At 37.0% G+C, this 20,865-nt stretch overlaps 1 protein-coding gene across 2 annotated transcripts in view; it reads right to left on the bottom strand.

The window, feature by feature from the left end:
- LOC106523647 (FYVE, RhoGEF and PH domain-containing protein 6) overlaps positions 1 to 19,951 on the bottom strand; it is a 26,662-nt gene extending 6,711 nt beyond the window's left edge. The window contains exons 1-16 of one of the 2 annotated variants that reach the window (XM_014017141.1): positions 19,747 to 19,951; positions 15,341 to 17,294; positions 13,331 to 13,469; positions 12,991 to 13,058; positions 12,688 to 12,718; positions 8,762 to 8,913; positions 8,270 to 8,426; positions 8,055 to 8,142; positions 6,618 to 6,668; positions 6,470 to 6,528; positions 6,302 to 6,373; positions 6,041 to 6,109; positions 1,260 to 1,343; positions 1,088 to 1,167; positions 903 to 1,002; positions 652 to 798 (exon numbers count right to left, since the gene is read on the bottom strand). In XM_014017141.1, the coding sequence (XP_013872595.1) occupies positions 652 to 798; positions 903 to 1,002; positions 1,088 to 1,167; positions 1,260 to 1,343; positions 6,041 to 6,109; positions 6,302 to 6,373; positions 6,470 to 6,528; positions 6,618 to 6,668; positions 8,055 to 8,142; positions 8,270 to 8,426; positions 8,762 to 8,913; positions 12,688 to 12,718; positions 12,991 to 13,058; positions 13,331 to 13,469; positions 15,341 to 17,294; positions 19,747 to 19,759 (3,264 nt within the window). In that variant the 5' untranslated portion in view covers positions 19,760 to 19,951. The remainder of the gene's footprint in view (positions 1 to 651; positions 799 to 902; positions 1,003 to 1,087; positions 1,168 to 1,259; positions 1,344 to 6,040; positions 6,110 to 6,301; positions 6,374 to 6,469; positions 6,529 to 6,617; positions 6,669 to 8,054; positions 8,143 to 8,269; positions 8,427 to 8,761; positions 8,914 to 12,687; positions 12,719 to 12,990; positions 13,059 to 13,330; positions 13,470 to 15,340; positions 17,295 to 19,746) is intronic. The other variant, XM_014017142.1, reaches the window with a different exon arrangement.
- Positions 19,952 to 20,865: the final 914 nt, after the last annotated feature.

Genomic DNA, 20,865 nt, shown 5'->3' with positions numbered 1-20,865 from the left:
TCACAATTGTATACCACTTTGTGTTGGTCTTTCACATTAAATTCCAGTGAAATATATTTATGTTTGTGGTTGTAATGTGACAAAATATGGAAAAGTTSAAGGGGTATGAATACTTTTGCAAACCACTGTAGCTAAGCATAAAAACAACAACAGTGACAGCAGGATAGATTGGGGTTTTTCCACGCAACGATGGGTCAGAAATTTGAAGAGAGGCTCATGTTTTGGGTGAGGAGTTAGAGAAGGAAAACTTGTATATTTTGCTGTTAACTGCGGAGATGGAAAGAAGATATCACTGTTGGTAATACGTTCTATTTTGCTAATTTAACTGGCTTCTGGGACCATTTTTAGACATGCAGGAGGAGCTGCTCTGCATAAACACCCACAAAATCCTGACCAATCAGACAATACAAACCGCATAGGTCTGTAGGCCAGAGTTCTGACTGGGCCCATGTACAAGACATTGTGTCAGCGGGAGATATCAGACGAAATTACGCTATTTCTGTCATGCAAGACATGAGAATAGAAGTACAAATCAGCCATAAATGGTGGCTTTCAGTATTTCTCTTTGGAGCAGATATGAGTTGGTCTACAGTCTGCTCCTGATGGGCATGGCAATTTCCAAATCTGATTCGTTTCCATTAGTCCTCGCACCTTTCCACACGCACGACAATGATGTCTCCTCCACGTCAGGGTGAACTCACTGGTGCAGATCATACACATGGTGGTCCGCAGGTCAGGGATCCAAATGGGGGCTTTGGATCCCAGAGGAGCACCGTCATTGATGTTAACCATTTGTACCTTAAAGCAAGAAAACAGAAAGGTGCTCATACCATTAACTTTGAAATATCCTTATACAAACACACACACATAAAACTCAAAAAGTCTTGGAAAAAATGTTTTACCTCATTTGGACTGACAGCTATAAAGCTAATTTTCTTCTTGGTGTATTCCATGATCGCTGTGGAAATGGTTTCAAGCCACTCGTCTCGCTCTGTGGATGAACTGCAGGAGAAAAGCAGCAACAAACACGTCACGTCCTTCTGAAGTGAGTTAATGTGATAAAAACTAGACTTTTTATTTAAAATACCTCGCAGAGAGAATGAAAGAGCGCTCCACGCTCTCGATGTTCAGCTCATTCTGATAAGCCTCTAGACTTGGTTTGCTAACCTGCAATTATTTTCATTATAAACATGGATGCTTGATAGAAAATAATGAGCACGGCTCTGTGAAAAGCACAAGGAAGTAAAAGAACGTCTCACCCTCATCCCAGACAGTGACAACATGTTCTTAAGCTTGAACTGTCCTGACTGTACAGGAATGGCGTAAAGCAACGCATCATTAAACTAAAAGACAAAAAAATAAATAAGGAAGCATAGTTATATATGAATACAATCAAAAGGAGAAGAAAGAAAAAAAAACACCAAATTCTGATAAAGCAAACTGAACTTGGCCTAAAGGTTACATCTCATTGGACCGTGACCATATTCCACTATTTGTTGATGCAAAATGGGTCAAATTTCAGATGCAGTCTCACTGAACTCTGAGTGGTTTCAAACAGGCGACCACCGAGCTGAGTGGCCACGTCACAAAGTCAATTTGTATTTTTGTTTGTATGTTAATGATGTATTTTTATGTGTTTGGCTTGCAAAACTGCTTTGGCTGTGTACACTGTTTTGTTGCCCACCTCTGCCCAGTTCAGAATCAGAATACTTCATTGATCCCAGAGGAAAACTACAGTTATTACAGCTGCAACTGGTCAAGTAAAACTGTTAGAGAATAAAAGATAAACACACTAGAACAAAAATAAAGCAGAAACACTCAAAATAAACACACTTATTAAAAAATATAAACTATAAAATAAATCAAATAGACCAAAAATATTAAAAGTATGGTTAGACCATAGACTTAAATAAGATCACTAGACTGAGCCCCGCTCATCCCGTCCACTGGTAGCGTCTGTGACAGAATGGAGGAGCAGAAACAGACCAAACAGGCCAACAGCTCACTGCCTCCATAGAAACTAATAGATAAACAGCAGCTGAACTGGATCTGTTTCACAGATTATCAGTCTTGTTTTTACAATAAATTAATAATTATGTTAATTTCATTCAACAATCATGTAAAACAGCAAATTTAAATACAGTATATAATTTATAAATAACAATGATCTAAACCAGACCTGAAGTCAGCCTGTAACTTAGACTTTAGCTAGTTGAAAAATGATTACTTCAGCTAGTAATAAAGTATATTTATTATTTCTTCTCACTGTCATAAAAAATAATATTTATATATACCAGTCAACAGTTAGAAAATGTTCTCTGGTTATAGGATGAAACTTGTCTCTATTAGCTAACATCTTCTCAACAAGTCAGGTTCCACTGACAGAAACCTAAAAATACTCACATTTATAATAATATTTTACACTCTGTAGGTCTAAATATTAATCAGAGGACAAATCAGCTGTAATATTTAATAGTTTGTGTTAAATTGTAGCATGACTCAACAGTGCTAAACTCTGTATATTTGCTCCACAAGCTAACATCTGTTAACCAGTTCAATAAATAAGTGATTACATCAACTTTATAAGATTGTTTTAATTTTAAACTGTTACATTATGTTCTGCTCAGATCACATTGAGCTAAATAAGATCAAATCTGCTGAGTTGTGTTGTGAAATGAGACGTTTTCCTGTTTATCTTCTGTTAATAAATCCATAACACAGACAGCTTTTCTGACATTATTTAAAACAGATAGATTATATAAACTGTAAAATATTAATAATAATTGGATTAATTTTATTATTAATAGTTTTAATGATTTCTACATCGTTAGTCCTTTTTCCTGCTCTGTTGTCAACATGTACAGTAATGGGAAATCCAGACTCTTGATCGTTTTGTGTTAGCTTCACCAGCCAATAACACCGTCGCACTCCAGCTGCTCTATATAAACTCCTTGGGTTAGAAGAAAAAGGTCCCATAAAGATGTTATAAGATGATACAAGAAGAGATTAGGTTTAGGGATATTTCACTTTTGAGTAAAGTATTCTAGATAAAGTAAAAAGCACAGATGGAATAATGTGACAGATGACCTGAGATTTTCACATGTTTAGGGATGAGTTATAGTCAGGGTTGCACATAAAATTTTTGGTCTGGTTCTCAGGGGAGAACCTGGGGTTGTTGTTTGGTGCTCATATTTTCCTTAACTCATTTAACACATTTATCTAGAGAGGTGTCAGAGCATTTATTATCGCCCTGTTCTGTTTTATGACGCCTTATATCAGCTGGCAATGTCTTGGGACATCATGCCAAATCAGAGTTTTTTATTTGATTTTAATTTTTTTACTCTGCATACATTTTATAAACTACCCAAGTGGCCAATGGGCTGACCCACGGACATATGTCGTCTCAAATTGAACATTTCATGTTTAAATTTCTGTTAGATTACACATGACCCTGAGATGTACAGCTCCTGTAGTTTGGCCTTCTAGATCTTTAGCCTTGTTTAAACCAACTTTCCACACTCTCCAGACCAAGCAGCAAGTATCTGTCTTTTGCACAGAACTAATTTTTTATTTATTAGACTGATTTCTTTTTTAAAAGACTATTTTATTCAAAAATATTATATGTAGATGGTTTCAGCTCATTTAATCATTTAAAATTATTTATTCTTTGTATTTTATCATTTATTGAATTACATTAATCCCAGATGATTCTAAATATGACCATGTTTAGCACATCAAGAACATTGTTCTCATCATAAAATTGTAAAAAAATGAAATTTGTGGATCTTTCTGATAAATTAATATAACTCATTCACAGAATATGGCACGTTTTTATTTTTATTCATTATTTGGAAAGGGGGGTGACGTTAAACAGACTCATCTTTGCTTTGATATGGGGCAAATAAATGTTCTTCTGTTAGAGGTAATATGGTTTAGAGGAACTTGGAACACAGAAAGACTCACAGCGCGTTCCCGTCTCTCAGGAAGACAGAGTTTCACTGACACAAAGTTGGACAGATCTGTTCGATAACAATGCTCTGAACATATATTTAATATAAAGTTAGGTTTTAAAGACCAAAGTCTCTGGTAGTTCAGGAGCAAAGTGCAGGAGGAGATGTCAGGACTGATTGCTGCAGTTGCTGCTTCCACTGTCTGCTGAAAACTGCTCTCACTGAAAGTCCCGCCCTGCTCTGCTCTGATTGGATAAAACAGCTCTGGAGTTCGCCTGATTCGTTGAAAGCAACCTGTTAACATCCACCGGAACGCCCACATTCCGTTTGACACATTTGTTCTTTTTTATGGTATTTTAGGTCTGAATGTTACATCAGTGTTTCCCAAAGTTGGGGTTGGGACCCAAAGTGGGGTCCCGAAACATCAAGGTGGGGCCCTGAAAAGTTTTTCTGAATTAATTACATTTTTGCCTTAGTTGTTACAAAGGAGTGAGGTTAGTGTATTTAAAATGATAAATGTGGTATGAAAAATATTGTTACTATGCCCATGTTTAGTTGACCTGATACAAATATTTATCATCAAAAATAGTTGAAGGCACAGGTCTCTGCTACTGTTATTTTGTGGGTCAAAAGCTGAAAATTTTGGGAACCACTGCACTTTGGTTCCCAAAGTTGGGCTTGGGACCCAATTATGGGTCAYGRAGCACCTTGGATAATCTCCAGAAATCAATTTAAAGGGTAATAAAATAATTGCTGATGTAATATTTTCCCTACAGTTATTACAAAAACACAAAATAAGTAAAAATAAGTATTTATTTGTGTACAAGCTGTTTAGATTGTCAAAAAGCCTGTGTTTTTAGGGTTATTAACAAAGTTTGTGTACTCAGACCAGTAATATTTGGGGTCACAAGTTTTTGCCATGGATATTTTGTGGGTCAGAAGATAAAAAGTTTGGGAACCACTGTGTTTCATCAGGGCCCCACTGCCCTCCTCTGACAGAACACCGATCCAGTCACACCAGTGAGGCTGGATTTTTTTGTTTTGTTTGTTTGTTTGTTTTTAAGAAATCAGGTCACATTTGCGACCCTGCTAGCTGTTGTTTTCACAATCTCGGGTACAATCTTAGGTACACATGGGAGCATTATGACATTCCATCTGGTGCGCATTTTCTTTCTTGATCGCGCATGCGCATGCTGTGCACCGCTTATGTGTAACACTGATTATAGAGGTTGATGACAGCTGGTAAGAACCTTTGGGGCTCATTGGTGCATTTTGGTGGAATGAATGCTGCACTGTGTTGTAGAGACGATGGTAACCATCCACTGAAAAAATGGACAGAACTGAGATCTGGACATTCAGGGCTGTAGCCACAGTAGTTTTTTGTCCCAGGAGAGCTGCCATACAGCTGACAAAGTACAGCAATAGAATTTATAGAGAATAAATTCAGAACATTGAGACATTTTTGTCTGCAATCTACAGACTAGTTTTGAACAGTTGCAGCCCACCTGGCCTAACTATTCAACATGACTGAAGGTGGTATCTCACTGAGCTGCAGAGACAGCTGGTATAATTGGGATAACGGGGGTAAGCCCTCCCTCGTTTTTAAATAAAAATAATAATAAATACCTAAAAAACACAAATTAAAATATTGTAGAGCTGATATCAGCAGTGTGGAGGCCTTCAGAGTTCAGTGAGACTGCAACAGTAAACTCGTGTATTTTCTCTCAGTTCTATTTTGAATCACTGACTAGTCTCCAGCAGTAATTTCAGGCTTTATGACAAATTCAGAGACTAGAAAACCTTTAAGTTTTGAACTGACCACAGTTTAAGCTCTTGAGTTTTAATAAAAATGTGCGCAGAATGTTCAACAGTATTTGGACTGAGTGCAGCTGGATAATACAGATTATGAAGAGAATATTATTATGTAATCACCCAATTTCCATGGCAATGTGTGTTCATATGTGATGCAAGAATTAATTTTTTTTTTTACCAAAACTTTGGCATATCTTTTTAGGAATGCCAATTTCATTATCCACGCATTCCAAAAGCAAGTAATAAAAAGAGAAGAAAGTGACTGTCGAGTACTGTACCAAGAAGAACATCCTGGGCTGCATGACCTTCCTGGACCTCTTCGTTAGGAAGCCCTCTTTGAGGAAGATCTGGAGCACAAAAACAAAAGCTGTTTATTACAAGCAGAAAATTTCAGAAGGTTTCAATACATGAAAAGATTTAGATGCTTTGATTCTTGAACAATAACAATAACAAACTTTTTAAACGGTTAACATGTCTGTTGGGATATACAGCAAGTCTCCTTTTAGATTAAATCTAAAATTAAATCTTTGTAGCCGTACCCGTCCAGGCTGGACTATCTCATGGTTGCCAGTCAAAGAACACTGCACCTGCATCAGTTTCTGGAAGTTATCCTGAGAGGAAAAAAGAAAAAAAATAAGAAATCAGCAATACATATCAACATTTTATCCAAAAGAAATAGTCTTAAAAGTTTTTAATTTTGCTCTCACCCCGTGTTTTATGATGTCATTGGCATGATTAGCCACCTCTTTAACTAAAGCAAGGGCAGCTGAATGGATTCACAAATGAGTTTTAATTCATTCTGTTTTAATCACACTGAAGCAGTGTGGTACAACTTAAAAACAACAGCTGAGTTACCTTTGGTGTCTTTGTAGTCGTTCGAGTCTTCAGACAAATTCTTTAAGTAGTCTGAAACGAAACATTTCAGATTTCGATCAATCAAAAACAGAAATCTTTGTTTTTCTAGTAAATTCCAGGAGTGATTAGGAAATAAAATCCTGGATAAAAAAAGGTTCTAACAAAATGTAAACATACAACAGTAACGTGGGAAACATTGCTCACATTTAGGTACTGTAGGACAATTCATTCAGTACACAAAACACTAAGTGTGTTCATATTAAAGCTTCTGTTATGTCACCAAATCAGGTTTGGGCAACACTTTACATCTTATTATGAGGATTCAGGAGGCAGGTCAACAACTCAAAGCTGTTTCTGGCAGAATGATGAAGTCTAAAAGTTTTGTCAGACAAACACTGTTTAGAAGTCTGTAACAAGATCTAAAATAACACGACTTTTGACTTAGGTAAAGATTAATATGAAATGAAAATACCATGAAAATATTATACACTTGCATTTCAAAAATTAGATTATAGTGAAAAAGATTCATTCCAGAGTGAAATATTTCAAGCCTTTATTTCTTGTCATTTGGATGATTACGGGCAGAGGTAAAAAGTAGCAAAGTAAAAATACTCAAGAAGAAACTTTGGTCATCTATACTTGAGTACTTATTTTTCAGCTGATGTTTTATTTCTACTTCTTACATTAAAAAAACTGTAAGAAGTAGAAAGTTATTAATCCATTTCATTTCAGCTTGTTTTCATTCTGACTTATCATTGCTGAAAAAATAAACTAAACTATCCTATGCTATATAGTTTACTTTTAAAATTTAAGTACCCGTACATTTTGTATGTAAAATGTACTTTTGATACGTAAGTACAATAAATACCAGATATTCTAGGACTTTTACTCAAGTAATATTCTTAAAGAGGATTAACTTTTATGTAATTTTTTCCCTTTTTTTCCACTTCAGTAGAAAAAAAGAACTTAAGTTTAGTTTCTTAATTTCTTCATCATCAGTGATTTATTTATTTATTTTTTGTTAGTTATATAAAGAGGAAAAGAGAGAGGAATAATAACTTACCGGTATGTAATTTTTACATAAAAGTTTTTATATAAAACTTAAAGTAATTTTACAGCAAGGTACTTGTACTTTTACTCAAGTATCACTTTGAAGTACTTTATACAAGACTGATTATGGTTTAAAACTTATAAAAAAAACTAAATTTTGCGTCTCAGAAAATTTAAACATTACATGGCATCTTTGACGATGAGGGCAGGAGCTAAGTCCTGCTTGAAAAAGAAGTCAGCGTCAACAGAAAGAAGCATGAAAAATAAAGGCTTGAAACATTTCATTATGTATAATGAATATATGTGAAATATGAGTTTCATTCTCTGAACTGACTCAAAAAAAACTTTCACAATGTTTAAATTTTTTTGAGCTGCACCTAGAGGTACCTGTGAGGAGCAGCTGATACTGAGGAATTCTCTGAACCGGCTTCAGTAGGTAATGTTTCAGAGCCAAGTTGGCGCAGCGTGGACTCGCCTAAAAAACACAAAATATGACAAAAGGTTAAATTTTAGTAGCTAACATACAGCCTAGTGCTGCCATTTAAAACAATGAAACATAAACACGCCTCTTTACAAAGAGAAAACCCGTGAGGCAGCATTACCTCAAATTCTTTGACTACCGCTCCAAACGCAGCGTTCTTCTTGCTCTGATCTTCCAGCAGAGCCACATTCTTGTCAAACTCACGAATGTAGGTGGAGTACATCTTTAAAAAGGGCCCGTTCTTCAGGAAAATGTCAGCAACCTGGGAATGCTCATCCCTGTGCAGAAAATAACGAGGCGCAAAAGCCGAGCTGCATGAAGTTTTGAACTTTATGCTAAAATTTCCAGAATTAAAGTTAAAAAAGGGGTTGGAACTGATGCTCAGATATTAAAAGTCCAATTAAAAAAGGGCAAACTCAGAAAGGTTATACAACTAGTGACATAGAGAACCGACTGTACATCTAAACGTGAAAAGCTAAATCTTAAATGTTATGGCTAAATGTTGAAATTCAAGTATCTTGTTAGGATGCCATCATCCTGAGACAAAAGCCACCGCTAACGTTGCTAATGTTTTTGTTAAAAATGCACTTAAAAAATAAAATAAAAATTATACCATTGAGCCACTCTCTGCTCCAGCTCTTTGAACAGGTTTTGGTTGAGCACATAAAGCTGTGGCAGGTAGTACAAGATCTGGTTGAGAAGATGATCCTCAATCACCGGCTTTCCACTCTGAACAGAAGCCTTGTTCACAGATTCTCGGAAATCCTGCAGGTCAAAACAAAATATAAAAATAACATCAAGTGTCGGAAATGATACACACACACACACACACACACACACACACACACACACACNCACACACACACACACACACACACACACACACACACACACACACACACACGCAATTATAAGCTAAAGTATGTCAAACCCTGCAGTTAATTATTGTGGTTTTCTTCAGGTTGGAAAAATACTAGCACAGGTTTGACAACTGTAGCATAGCATGGAACAAAACCTATTATTATTTAGGACTAAAGATATCTGAGTAGACAAGATGAAGAAAGAGGAACTTTTTTGCCCCATGACCAACACATGCAGCTGACTCGCATTAAACAATCTTAAATTCCCCAAAAATTGTGAATCAGGACTAAGACAGGAACACGTGAAGCCTGAGGGCACAGTTTAGGTGTCTGATTCTGATGATGTGGAGTTTTTATTGGTGGTTTATGGGGGGGGATACGTGGCAAATAAAGCAACTCGCAGACAATAAAGAGCTCCTGTGGTCAACATCTGTGAACATTTCCTGCCACAATAGCTGGCAAGTTTTGTGGAAAACAACGTGGCAGAAGATTTTTACAAATATATTTGTTTTGCGAGATAAAAAAAAAAGGATGATGCAGACATGACTGTTGGCAGGGAGTAAATTGTTTTTGCAGAATCTGATGAACGCGCAGTGTTCGAGACTGACAAAAGGGCTGAAGAATTCAGTTTTGTTGACTTCCTTATGTTTGCTTTTCACTAAAGTAAAAGTAGTCTGTAGTTTACACTGTGGAAACCTCACACCCAACGTATACAGAACAAAGTTTATTAAAGTGTCTGAACTAAAAAAATTAAATAAATATGTATCATAAGTATATCTGCTTGTGTAAACCTTGGTGCTCATCTGCAGAAAAGAAACTAGTATAAAATCACTGACGTTGCTCAGAGCTATGAAAATAATTGTTCATTATTTCAGACTCTTCCTACACATTCTGCAGGGACTCAAACACTTGCTGTTCGTTCTCCACAGAGACGAGTCACCACCCATGACTCAACCTTTATGTGCTCCAATTTCCTGACCTCTTTCTCTCAAAACATCTGCTTGTTTGACAGAACTCAATTTTGTTTTTTGTAGAATTAAAACTCGAACATGCATACATATATAAATGAAACTCCTGTTCAGATTAACAAAGCAGACGTGACTGGTGATTTATATGTTTGTTTTTAGTGCTTGTTCCTCTCTGTGCTTGCAGTCATCAGCTGCAGATAATGCAGTGTCAAAGTCATGGCAGGGGTTTACAACTGTGCTTCATGAAAACGGGTAAATCCTATACAACTATTGCTAAATCACCATCAAAAAATATAAAGGGCTAAATGCATTTTTTTCAAATACTGGATCTTTATAGAGTTGGCACATTATAAAGCAAATATAATGGCCTTTTTATACATTTATCATTTTAGTTTCTCCATTAACTGTAAGTTTCACAATTTACATTTTGACACCATTACAATGAGTGAGTTACAACACTAAAGCTAGCATTAAGTTGAAAAACATGAGCTTGCATGAAGGTTAACTGCTGTCTAAGAGCACACAGTTATTAAAGTGTTCAAAGCTTTTGGCCTGATTTATTAAAGGTTAGTATGTATAAAACACATGCAAACTCGATAGCGTGTGCAAAGGTGATGTACTAACTGTGCGCCAAGGATTGCATCTGTTTAATGACAAAAATAGATGCAATCTATTTAAAGTGTTAGCCTTCAGAATATATGATAATTATCAGAAGGAGTAAAACACTGGAAGGAGGATGTACAAATGTAATTATTTAGAACCTGCTATTTGATTTATCCAACCTGAAAGTAGTTGTCAGTTTGTCAGAAATAAAAATAGTAGAGACATCCAACAATGTCATTTTTGGGCTGATGGAGAAACTAAGAGCATTTTTAGTCAGTCTCAGATGGAAGCCATGTCATCTCTCCTTTGGAAAAAGTCCCGGAAACACTGTTTTCTTGCATCTGGATCATTTGTCTCCTCTACCCAGACCACTAACTCCATGAGTTAACTTCATTTTTCTTTTACAGACACTCTGCTTTTCTTATTTATTTTTTTACTTGTACTTTTATACGAATGTAATGTTTTTGTGATGTTTTAAATTTATTTTACCTTTTTCTTGCTTTTATTGTGAAGCACTTTGTGATTTTACATCAATGAAAGGTGCTATATAAATAAACTTTGCTTACTTAATTACCAAACTTTCCTTGGTGACACCTGCAAAATCCTTACCTCAACAGGGTGGTCCTCACCACTTTTGCACCTGTTATAATTTTATCATTGCTGGGCCGGAAGATCACATGCAACATACAGTACCCACTAATAATACATGCAGTGTTTTAGTTTGCACATGCAAGTTAGCACTCATTATTTGGAATCTTAATAGAGCAGGTGCAAAGTTTTTGTTTTGCCTTACCCTGGATTTATACTACATGCGTCTCCACTGCGGTGCGCAGGTCGCACCTGTGTGTTTCAAGTCCAGTTTACACTACCTCCGCTCCAGTCCGGTCCGACAGACGTGTAGGAAGGAGATTGTGCGATAAATTCAGTGATAAATGTGGAAGTCATAGCAAAAAATAATTAATTCTGTGAAAGACGAACTCCAAACACAGCTGAAAACGATATAAAGGCTTTTGGTTTCTATGTTGAAACTTTATCGCTGTCGTCTTTCTAAAACTTCTGATTTCAAAATAAAATCCACGTGTATCGTGTGTCCACACATACAGTATGCTTCATGCTACATGTTTCCATCTGCTTCCCAAACAGAACGATACATTCTGACAGTATTTGTGTAGAAATTTATCCATCTATTTGTTGATATAGCCGCAATTTCGACATTTTTCCAACAAATTATCCCGCCTAAAAGTGCCTTATTTTAAAAATACGGATGTTATGCTCGTTTCTTTTCCTGCTGGTGCGACGTAATCTTTAAAAATTGACTCCGGCGCTGCTCCGGCATCCGGCAAAAATAGGATCTGTTCTAATTTTGACGGATCGCCATCCGCTCACTGCCGCCCTGCGCCGCCAGTGTAAACACTCTCATTGATTATAATGGTTGTGTATTTGCTGCGGAGGTCGGACCAGAGCGGAGCGGAGATGGAACGCAAGCAATGTAAATTAGGGGTTAAGCTTTTATTGTCCTTTGGCCAATATAAACTATCCCTGTAGCTTTGTAATAAAATACCATTGGAAACATAACTACACCAAACCACAGTTTGATTACTGAAAAAACCGAAAAGAAGAACAACATAACCGGTAGCTGCAAAACAAAGATCACCATTAAAGTCTGGACTAACTAGTCTTTCAACAAACAAACATCTACATTCCATTTAATGTGATTTGTCACAAACATGCTTTGTTTGTGCAGCAAAGAAACCAGAATCTTGAGGCGACTGATTAGTTACAGATTGAGTTCTTCAAAACTGTGACTAAGAGACAAAGCAAATTTATCTGTGAAGCTGGAGTGTTTCTGTAAGATCGATCTGCATGATGGTCTGGGGAAAACCCTGAAGAATGTGAACTGAGGGGAGTTATTCTGCTCAGGGTGTGCCCCCAACTCCAGGATAATTAAATACATATGAAGACTGAGCTCAGGCTGCAGACCAACACTCAAAAAAATAAAAAATAAATTAAACTGAGTATTATCTGCCTTTGTTTTTGTCACAGCAAACACAATTTGTTTTTTTAATGAACCAAAAACCACCTAAAAGATGACATGTGTGGTTACTTACAACATGAAGAAGCTTCAGGACATCAACAAACCTACATGAAGGAGAAAATACCGTAAAGTTAAAATGACCATGTTAAGAATTATTTATTTCTTCAGTTTCACATAGTTTTTCAGTTTCATCTTTGTGCTTTTTTTGTTGGGTTGTTAATTTCTCAGGGTACTATTGCACTGTGAACCAAAAATCCACAGGTATTTCTAAAATTAAATGTTGTGTAGTTTTTTTGCTTTTGTTTTGTTTAGTATTTTGCATGTCTCAATACAGAAGTCACATTTTATTTTGAAAAGAACAACAAAAATTACTTACACACTCTCTGAACTCATGATTTCTGTAGCGATGTATTGGATATTGCTTTTCTTTGTTTCACTCTGCATCTAAGAAAGAAGCAACAACAACATACACTGATCATGTGTTAAATGTAAATTCTTATGCATAAGACTGAACTACTGACAGTACATTAAAATATATCCAGAGTCTATCAACCAGTGCACATTATCAATAACAAGCAACAATTTTTCATAGAAAACAAATACAGTAAGATGATTTGAAAAAAAAATCCTGAGGAAGAAAGTAATAGTAATAGTAACAACAACAATAATTTGTAGCAAATAAATGCATGTTAAGGTTAATAACAAATGCTCCTTACCATGCCTTGTTCTGGGTGCTCAGGGTCATTTTTACTCGATACAGAACTGCTGTCATCTTCATCCTCATCCGAGGTGTTGGATGTGTCGTCCCCGGAGAAGGTGTCATTTTGGACGGCCACCTCCTCATCAAATGAATTACTGTTGAGAGAATACATGAATTCACTGAGAACACCCTGTAGACCGATTTGTTCCTGAGAACATTAAATAAAATTATTAAATCTAGAACTGATGGAAGTTTAATGTGCACTTTAGCACCAACTCCGATGAATAAAATTATGTATTTTTGCAAATTGCACTTGGAGATGACGTTTCAAATACAACACTCGCCTCAGCACATTATGTAAAAACAAGCCTGTAGAGAGATGATGTTGAAATGCATGAGACAAGAAAATCCAAGCCGAGGGATTTCTATACATTTATCATTGAAAAGTTTAAGTTTAATGGAGTTTTGAGACTAATTTATATCTGTTATAAGGTTATGAGAGAAAGCCTTTACACAGTTAGAAAAAAGTGGAACATTTAACATAAATGGTAATAAATGTTACTAACACTGGACCAACTGGTCAGGAAAAAGCAATTTGACTATAAATAATACTATTTACCATGACAGTGTAAAATACATCTTTAGCTTTAACTTAAAATGATTTTAAATGAGATAAGACTGTGCCAAAGATGCATCTTGTTTCTATAACATAAAACCCAAAGGTTGTCTGATAGCACAACACCACCCTCCGGAAAGGTCAAAACAGCAAGACGTCTTTTGTACTTTTTCATGTTTACAAATGCTTCTGCATTTAACTGTGACCGTTGCCCGTTTGAGAACTACTTGGTGCATTTTTAATAGTAATTGTATTCATCAGGCGTACAACTTCCCTCCTCCCTTTGCACGTTTTCCAATCACAACACCTCACCTTAACCTTCCATCTTAACTTCATTTATAAACAATTCTCTGTAACTCATGCCTGCTTGTCTCTGTATTTTCACACATTCTGTTATGATGTGTCTAAGGCTGTAAGTGTCCTTGGGTGTCCTGAAAGGCGCTTTTCAAATAAAATTATTATTATTATTATTATTATTACCCCCCCACCCCCCACTCATTGGCTGAAAAAGCACACTCTACAATAGTTTGGGTCAAATCAAAAATAGGATCATTTTAAAGTGGCACTGTGATTTTCATCATTTCCTGTCTGGCATCCCTGGGTTAAAATATTTTTTAAACAACAAACAAAATTAGTCACTTTTCTACATTCCCTACCGACTTGTTCAGTGTGTTTAGTTTTAGGTTTTTTAGGTTTTTTTTAGATGTTTAAAAAAGGACAAAAACTAAAGTGCTTAAACTGAAGTTTAAACAATACAAACAGGACAGCAACAATTTATCGGCCAAAATACAGTCTGTCTGTGGTGTCAGGAAAACTACTCAAAAATACATGTCCAACAAACAGCAGACATTAAACTCAGATGGACAGTGGATCCTAACTTGTTCATTTAAAGCGATCAATAAATCAGTGGTACATAAGTCACATTTTATTTATAAAAGAACAACAGTTGATTGATGGTTGTTTCTTAATGTAGCAAATTCTCATTTAAACAGTTACTGCTCAACAGTTTGGACACACTGTTCCTTTAAAAGGCGTTGATTCAGCGAGCTGTTTGTCTCAGAGTAAACATGCAGAACTACATTGTACAGGTGGAAATCACCTCGTCAAACAAAAGGAACTACACCCAACTCATGCACCTTACAGGCTTTTTCTCTTTTGCTTGTCTAGAAGGTTGTATGTTATGGTAGATGCCTGTAATAATAATTTGTCGTTTCATTTAAACTCTTTGTGTAGGTAACTGAGTCAGTCGCCAATTAATCTGAAAGATAGTGTGAGAATGTGTGTCACCACACTTCCTTAAAAGGGAATCTGCTGCTCTGCGTCATACTCCATTTTTTTTAATTTTTTTTAGATGAACTCTTCTGAGAAGCATGACCTAATTAAACAGTTAAGGTGTAAAATAAGACTTACCCATCGAACTCTCTGGGTGGTGGAATCAGATGTGCGTTTTTCACCAGAGAAAAATACGGCTCCTGATCTTCATAAATGTTCTCAGGGTCGTACACCGGGCTCGGACGGGGCTTTGTGTAGGAAGCCGGTGGAGGAGAAGACTTCAACTTTCCCACAAGCACGTTCTCATAGTCTGAGATCTCCTCATAGAGGAAAACATTGTCATAGACGGGCTCTTCGTGTACGGCAGTATACTCATCTCCGTCAACGCTCTGTTCGATCCCCGTCAGCGGGGAGGAGAATACACCTTTGGCCCCGGAATGTTCAGAGAAGGGTTGATACGTGTCGCGGTTCTTGTCAGTACTTTCTTTGCCATCAATAGCTTTGTGGTACGGATTCGCTTCTCCTTTTTCCACCGTCTTCTTCTTCTTGTAGAGCTTCAAATCCAGGATTTTCCGTATGGTTCCCTTTTGTCCATCGGCACACAAGAAGTCTGTCGAAGAAAAGGACGTTGATTTCTTCTTCGAGCTGGAGCAAGAATGCTTGAAGCTTCCAGTGGTTGGCTCAACCGGAGGTGAAGGCAGCTCCCTTGTCATTATCTCCTTCAGTTTATCGCTGTGTACAGCACTGACTTGTCTCGTCTTAATATTTTGTGATTTATCCCCGTCTTTCTCTTGAACAGATTCATTGAGCTGTATCAGAGACAGTATGCTGTGTCTACGATGCTTCTTTTGAGATGCTTGACCTGTCTCACTCTCTTCTGGTGCAAGAGTCACAACAGGAGTCATAGTCAGTTCTGTCTGACTGAGCACCGTGCCAGAAGGATGGAGAGAAATGTCCTCCAGGTTACCTCTCACGTTCTTCTGCCTTTCCTCATTCGTTTTGTTAGTTGATTCCTGAATTTCACAGGGCTTTGTATTTAAATCTTGCATCCTCGGACACTGCCAATCCTCAGATGGTTCCTGTGTAGAAGAGGTGGGCTCTTGTATAGTGTCAGACGGCAGAGATTTTTTCCTGGGCATAGGGGCTGGCGGAGGACAAGCTTTTCTTGCCGACAGATAAACTGGTCGCCTGTTTTCACCATCGGGTACCTCAACAGGCGGGGATGAGCTGCCCTTTCCGTTCAATGACACGATGCTCATTTCCCTCTTTTCCTGGACGGGGGTCTCCTCCTCCTCCACAGTTTCCTGATGAGACTGAACAGATGCTTTGGGTTTCCGTGGTACAGGGACAGGTGGAGCCTTTACAATAGGTCCTGGGACCAGTTTATTTTGGAGAACATTGGTTTGCTTTGAGCCAAAGTCATCACTCTGTCGTCGTCCTCCAGGTACACCCTGAAGTACTGCATCAGTACAAAAACTCTGTGTTCTGTGAGGAAGCGATGGCTCAGAGGTATTTTCAGGACTGGTGGTCTCAGAGTCTACGCTGACAGTGAATCTCTCCTGGAACTTAGGGTGAACAATAAAACCATTTGTTGAAGCATTATTTGTCACCTGGCACCAAACATTGCCCAGTTTCCCTTGACTGTTATCCTGTTTGCCAAGAGAGAAAGGAACAGTCTTTCCATTGGGTGTTTTAAAGTTTTTCTCCTTCTGCTCAAACTTTGTGCTACTGCTGCATGTGCAGTTCTCCTGCTTACACAGGCAAATAGGAATAATATAATCCCACTTAGTCTTCTTGCTCTGCTCAGTTCCATTTTGTATATTAAGAAGCCCGTTGGTCTGAACGGTCTCTGAATCAGAGTTTTCTCGCAGCCTCTCTGAACTCTGTGATCTTGGTTCCACAGCAGCAGAGGGTTTTAGGCAGGGTTTAGGAGCTACTGGTGGTTTGACCTTCATTGGTAGACCCATGCCAGGAGCCAAGCGTGAGGGGTTATCTGTTCTGGAGCATGAGGAGGAAGACACCATCCCCTGGCTGAGGAGCTGCTTTGGTTTAGGGGCCACCGGTGGCTTGTGTACACCTGTACAGGAGAAAACTGTATATAAAATAAATGAAGGTTCATGAGATTTTGTGTAAAGTAACTAAAAACATGCTAGAAATGTACTTTGCCATCAATGCATGTTTCCATGCGATGATGAAATTTGTGATCTGCATTTGACACATTGCAAGTGAGAAACACCCAAGTGGAGCAGTGGGCAGCTATGTGAGAGCCTGGGGGGCAGTTGGGGTTGGGTGACTTGCTGAAGGATGCCACGGCATGTGGGCATGGCGGGGAGTCAAGCCTGTGACTTTCTGGTCCCAAGCCGCTGCTCTACCACTACACCACAGCCCCCCCCCCACCTCCCCCACGCCCATCATTGAAAGCATCAGATCTCAGAAAGGAAATAGAAGTAGACAGATAAATGTAAAAATATAGTATGAACAATAATGAGTTGATCTTCAAGACATTCTCATTTGTTGAGTTTCTCAAAGATCCATTTTGGGTCTCTTTAGAAAACATCGCCTTTGTCAACAATACTCAGTCTTGTATTAAGCTGCACAAACAGTGTTTTAACACATCCTCTTATAAACACTGAGAAGTATTATGTGAATGACTGATTAAATGTGAAATAAATAAAGAAATACTATTAAAAGTAAGAGTGTTCAATTCACTGTTGAGACGAGTATTGCCATCTTTCACCTTTTAAATGTTTTTATTTTGTTGCATTGAATTATAAATTTAAAGTTTACCTCATATAATAACTATTTTCATATTAAATTTTTAAAGATAATTCATTTTTATTGCTCTTGGCAGGTCAGACAGAAGTCACCCACAGGCCTTGAATTCGACACGTGACATAGGCCATTTTCTTAAAGGGGTATAATCAAATGATTTGACCACCTGAGGGTGTAGGCAGTTTTACCACAGGTGGCATCATGAGGTGAAAATGAAAAAATGGTTGAAATATGACATTATTTATTTAGGCTATTAAACACTTTACATGTGAACTGAAATTTTTGACAGTTCATTAAAGTAAGAAATTTGTGTTTGGTAGATTATTTAATTGTAACAATGCTTTGAGGCAATAAATCTTATACCAGGCACCTGACTGGTAGCATCTGTGGGTAGCAGAAGCTCAAAACAAGAGTCAATAACAACAACAAAATAAGCTGTTGAGCAGAGAAAACTTGGCTAGTTGTTCATGTGGTCAACCCACATACTTCGCTCTACTGCTCATCCCACAAATGCATATTCCTTAAAAATGTGGCACCTTTTAAAAGTTAAAGTAACCGACTTTTTAACAGTATGAGATTTATTGCCAAGAAGCATTGTTACAAGAAAGAAATAATCTATTAAACAAAAATTTTATAAAAAAAAACTCAACAAAAGCAACATGTAGTGGTGCTTTTGCTTTTTGCAACATTCAGTCAGTTTGAATTTATTCTATGAAACTCTACAACTAAAATTTAAGCCTGTTTTAATTAAAATCATAAACAGTGCTTTAGATAGGAAACTGGTATGAAGGCATTCTAAACTATGTTTTTGTTGTGTTGTTTTAATATATAAAACAGATTTAAAAATAGTAAAAATGTGTAGGGCCTAAATGATTTGCCCAAGGGCCTCTTCTGGCCCACAGACCATATGTTTACCAAGCGTTCTTTTTTCTTTAACTTTTAATTCAAATCAAACCCAAGACTTTAATAAATTTAAAGTTAGTATTTCTTTGTAGAATTCATTCATTCATTTAGTTTATTATATAAATGGCACTACATATAGAATACAGTAACATTAACATAAATGGATAACACAATAAAGCATAAAGCTTATTTCCATTGTGGTCCAACATATGCAGTTTTCTGAAAACTGGCTCGTTTTGGTCGATTAATAGTTAGCTTTCATGCACTAAAACCTGATGTTAAACTGCTTATTCCTGGGATTTAAATATCACATGGCTTTTGTTTGCCACTTCAGGTAGCAGCACAGAAATCTGATTAATGCTGGTTCATGTTAACAAGCAGGGGGAAGAGGAGCAAATCACAGCAGAGTTGGAGGCAAGCAAAAAGTGTTTATGAATAACATACAAACTGGTACATCTGGATGAACTACTGTCCTTAAAACTTTATGGAGGGCAAAACACTAACCCTGCTGACAGAAAAGGATGTTGGTTTAAATATTTCCCTGTTCAACCAGACCACAGTCTGAACAGCTGACAGTGAATAAATCCTTTCATGGTTACAGAAAAACCTGAACACTATGTGGAAGTGACAGAGCTTATCTGGTTTGTTGCTTTTAGTCCTTTTGGATTAGAAGAAAATGTTGTTTTTCTTGCCCTGCATTGTATTTTTCCATATTGGCAACAAACACTTCTTCTGACTTCTTTAGTGTTTAACTGTCCTGATTTTGTTACAAATATAATAAATGACACTAGAGGTAGTTGATATTTCCAGACTATTCTGCTAACTGCGTTCACAAACAAATAATTTTCAACAGACAGAAGTCACCTTACCTGCTGAGCTCATCCTGGCTTTGTTTTTAAAAAGCACTAAAGCAGAAAAGCAGCCTTCATCATGTCCGGACACACGGCTCAGTCCACCCACAGCCTAGGGTAAAAAATAAAATAAAATTAAAAAATATTTACATTTTCTTTATTCCTGTAGGATTAGCTGCGAGCCACGTCGTTTCTGCCACGGAGTGACTGTGAGTGGAGCCACACCAGCTGTTCTTACCTGCCGTCATCAAACTTCCCTCTGTTGTTCTTCAAATGTCCACTAGAGGTCCTCAGAGAGCGCACACTCCCAGACGCAACAACAAAAAGTAGGTAAAAGTTAAACCTTAGAACTGTCATGTCACAGGAAACAAAGTGAGCTAAGATACTACAATCAAAGATAAGAATTTCCTTTCAATAAAGTTTTCATCTTCATTTATGACTTTACAGGAAAATGCCAGAGCTACACAAATAACATATCTTTCCACTTCATGTCTAATATTAACAACCAGGGTGAGTAAGGTGCCACAATAATGAGAAGAGCTCTTTTGTGTAACGTGATATAGAGGAAGAGGAAGTGAGTCTTTGAAAATAAAAAAATAATAAAACTTCCTTTAAAATCAGGATTTTCATCATGCTTTTCTTATGTCAGCAGACTGATCAGCTGTCAGTGATGGGAAATATGAAAGATTGGGACTGAAAAGAAAACAAGAGGTGACCAGTGTGAAGAGTAACAAAAGGCTAAATTAAATTAGCAAAAAGCCAGCTTAGAGATAAAAGTAGCAACATTTAATCAAAGATAAAAAGTAGCAAAACAGTTTAAATTGCAAAAACATTTGCTATAGGTTGCAATACAATACACACACTAACTAAAAGTAGAAAAACACTAGCTAAAAATGGTTAAAAAGTTAAAAGTTGCAAAATTTTATCGAAACTTTAAAATAGCTAAATGGTAAATAGAAAAGCCTAAGACAAGCTAAAATTTAAAAGTAGGCTACTGAAACAAAATTAAAATTAGCTAAATGCTAATTTAAAGCAGCAAAAAAGAGCTTAGGGCTAAAAGTAGCTGAGATGAATAGTAGCAAAACACTAAAAGAAGTGAAACCGTAGCTGAAAGGTAAAAATTATTATTATTATTGT

The sequence above is a fragment of the Austrofundulus limnaeus genome, unplaced genomic scaffold (assembly GCF_001266775.1).
Source record: "Austrofundulus limnaeus strain Quisiro unplaced genomic scaffold, Austrofundulus_limnaeus-1.0 Scaffold162, whole genome shotgun sequence".
Classification (NCBI taxonomy): domain Eukaryota; kingdom Metazoa; phylum Chordata; class Actinopteri; order Cyprinodontiformes; family Rivulidae; genus Austrofundulus; species Austrofundulus limnaeus.
The sequence above is the reverse complement of the archived record's forward strand: the minus strand, read 5'-3'. Positions and strand labels throughout refer to the sequence as shown.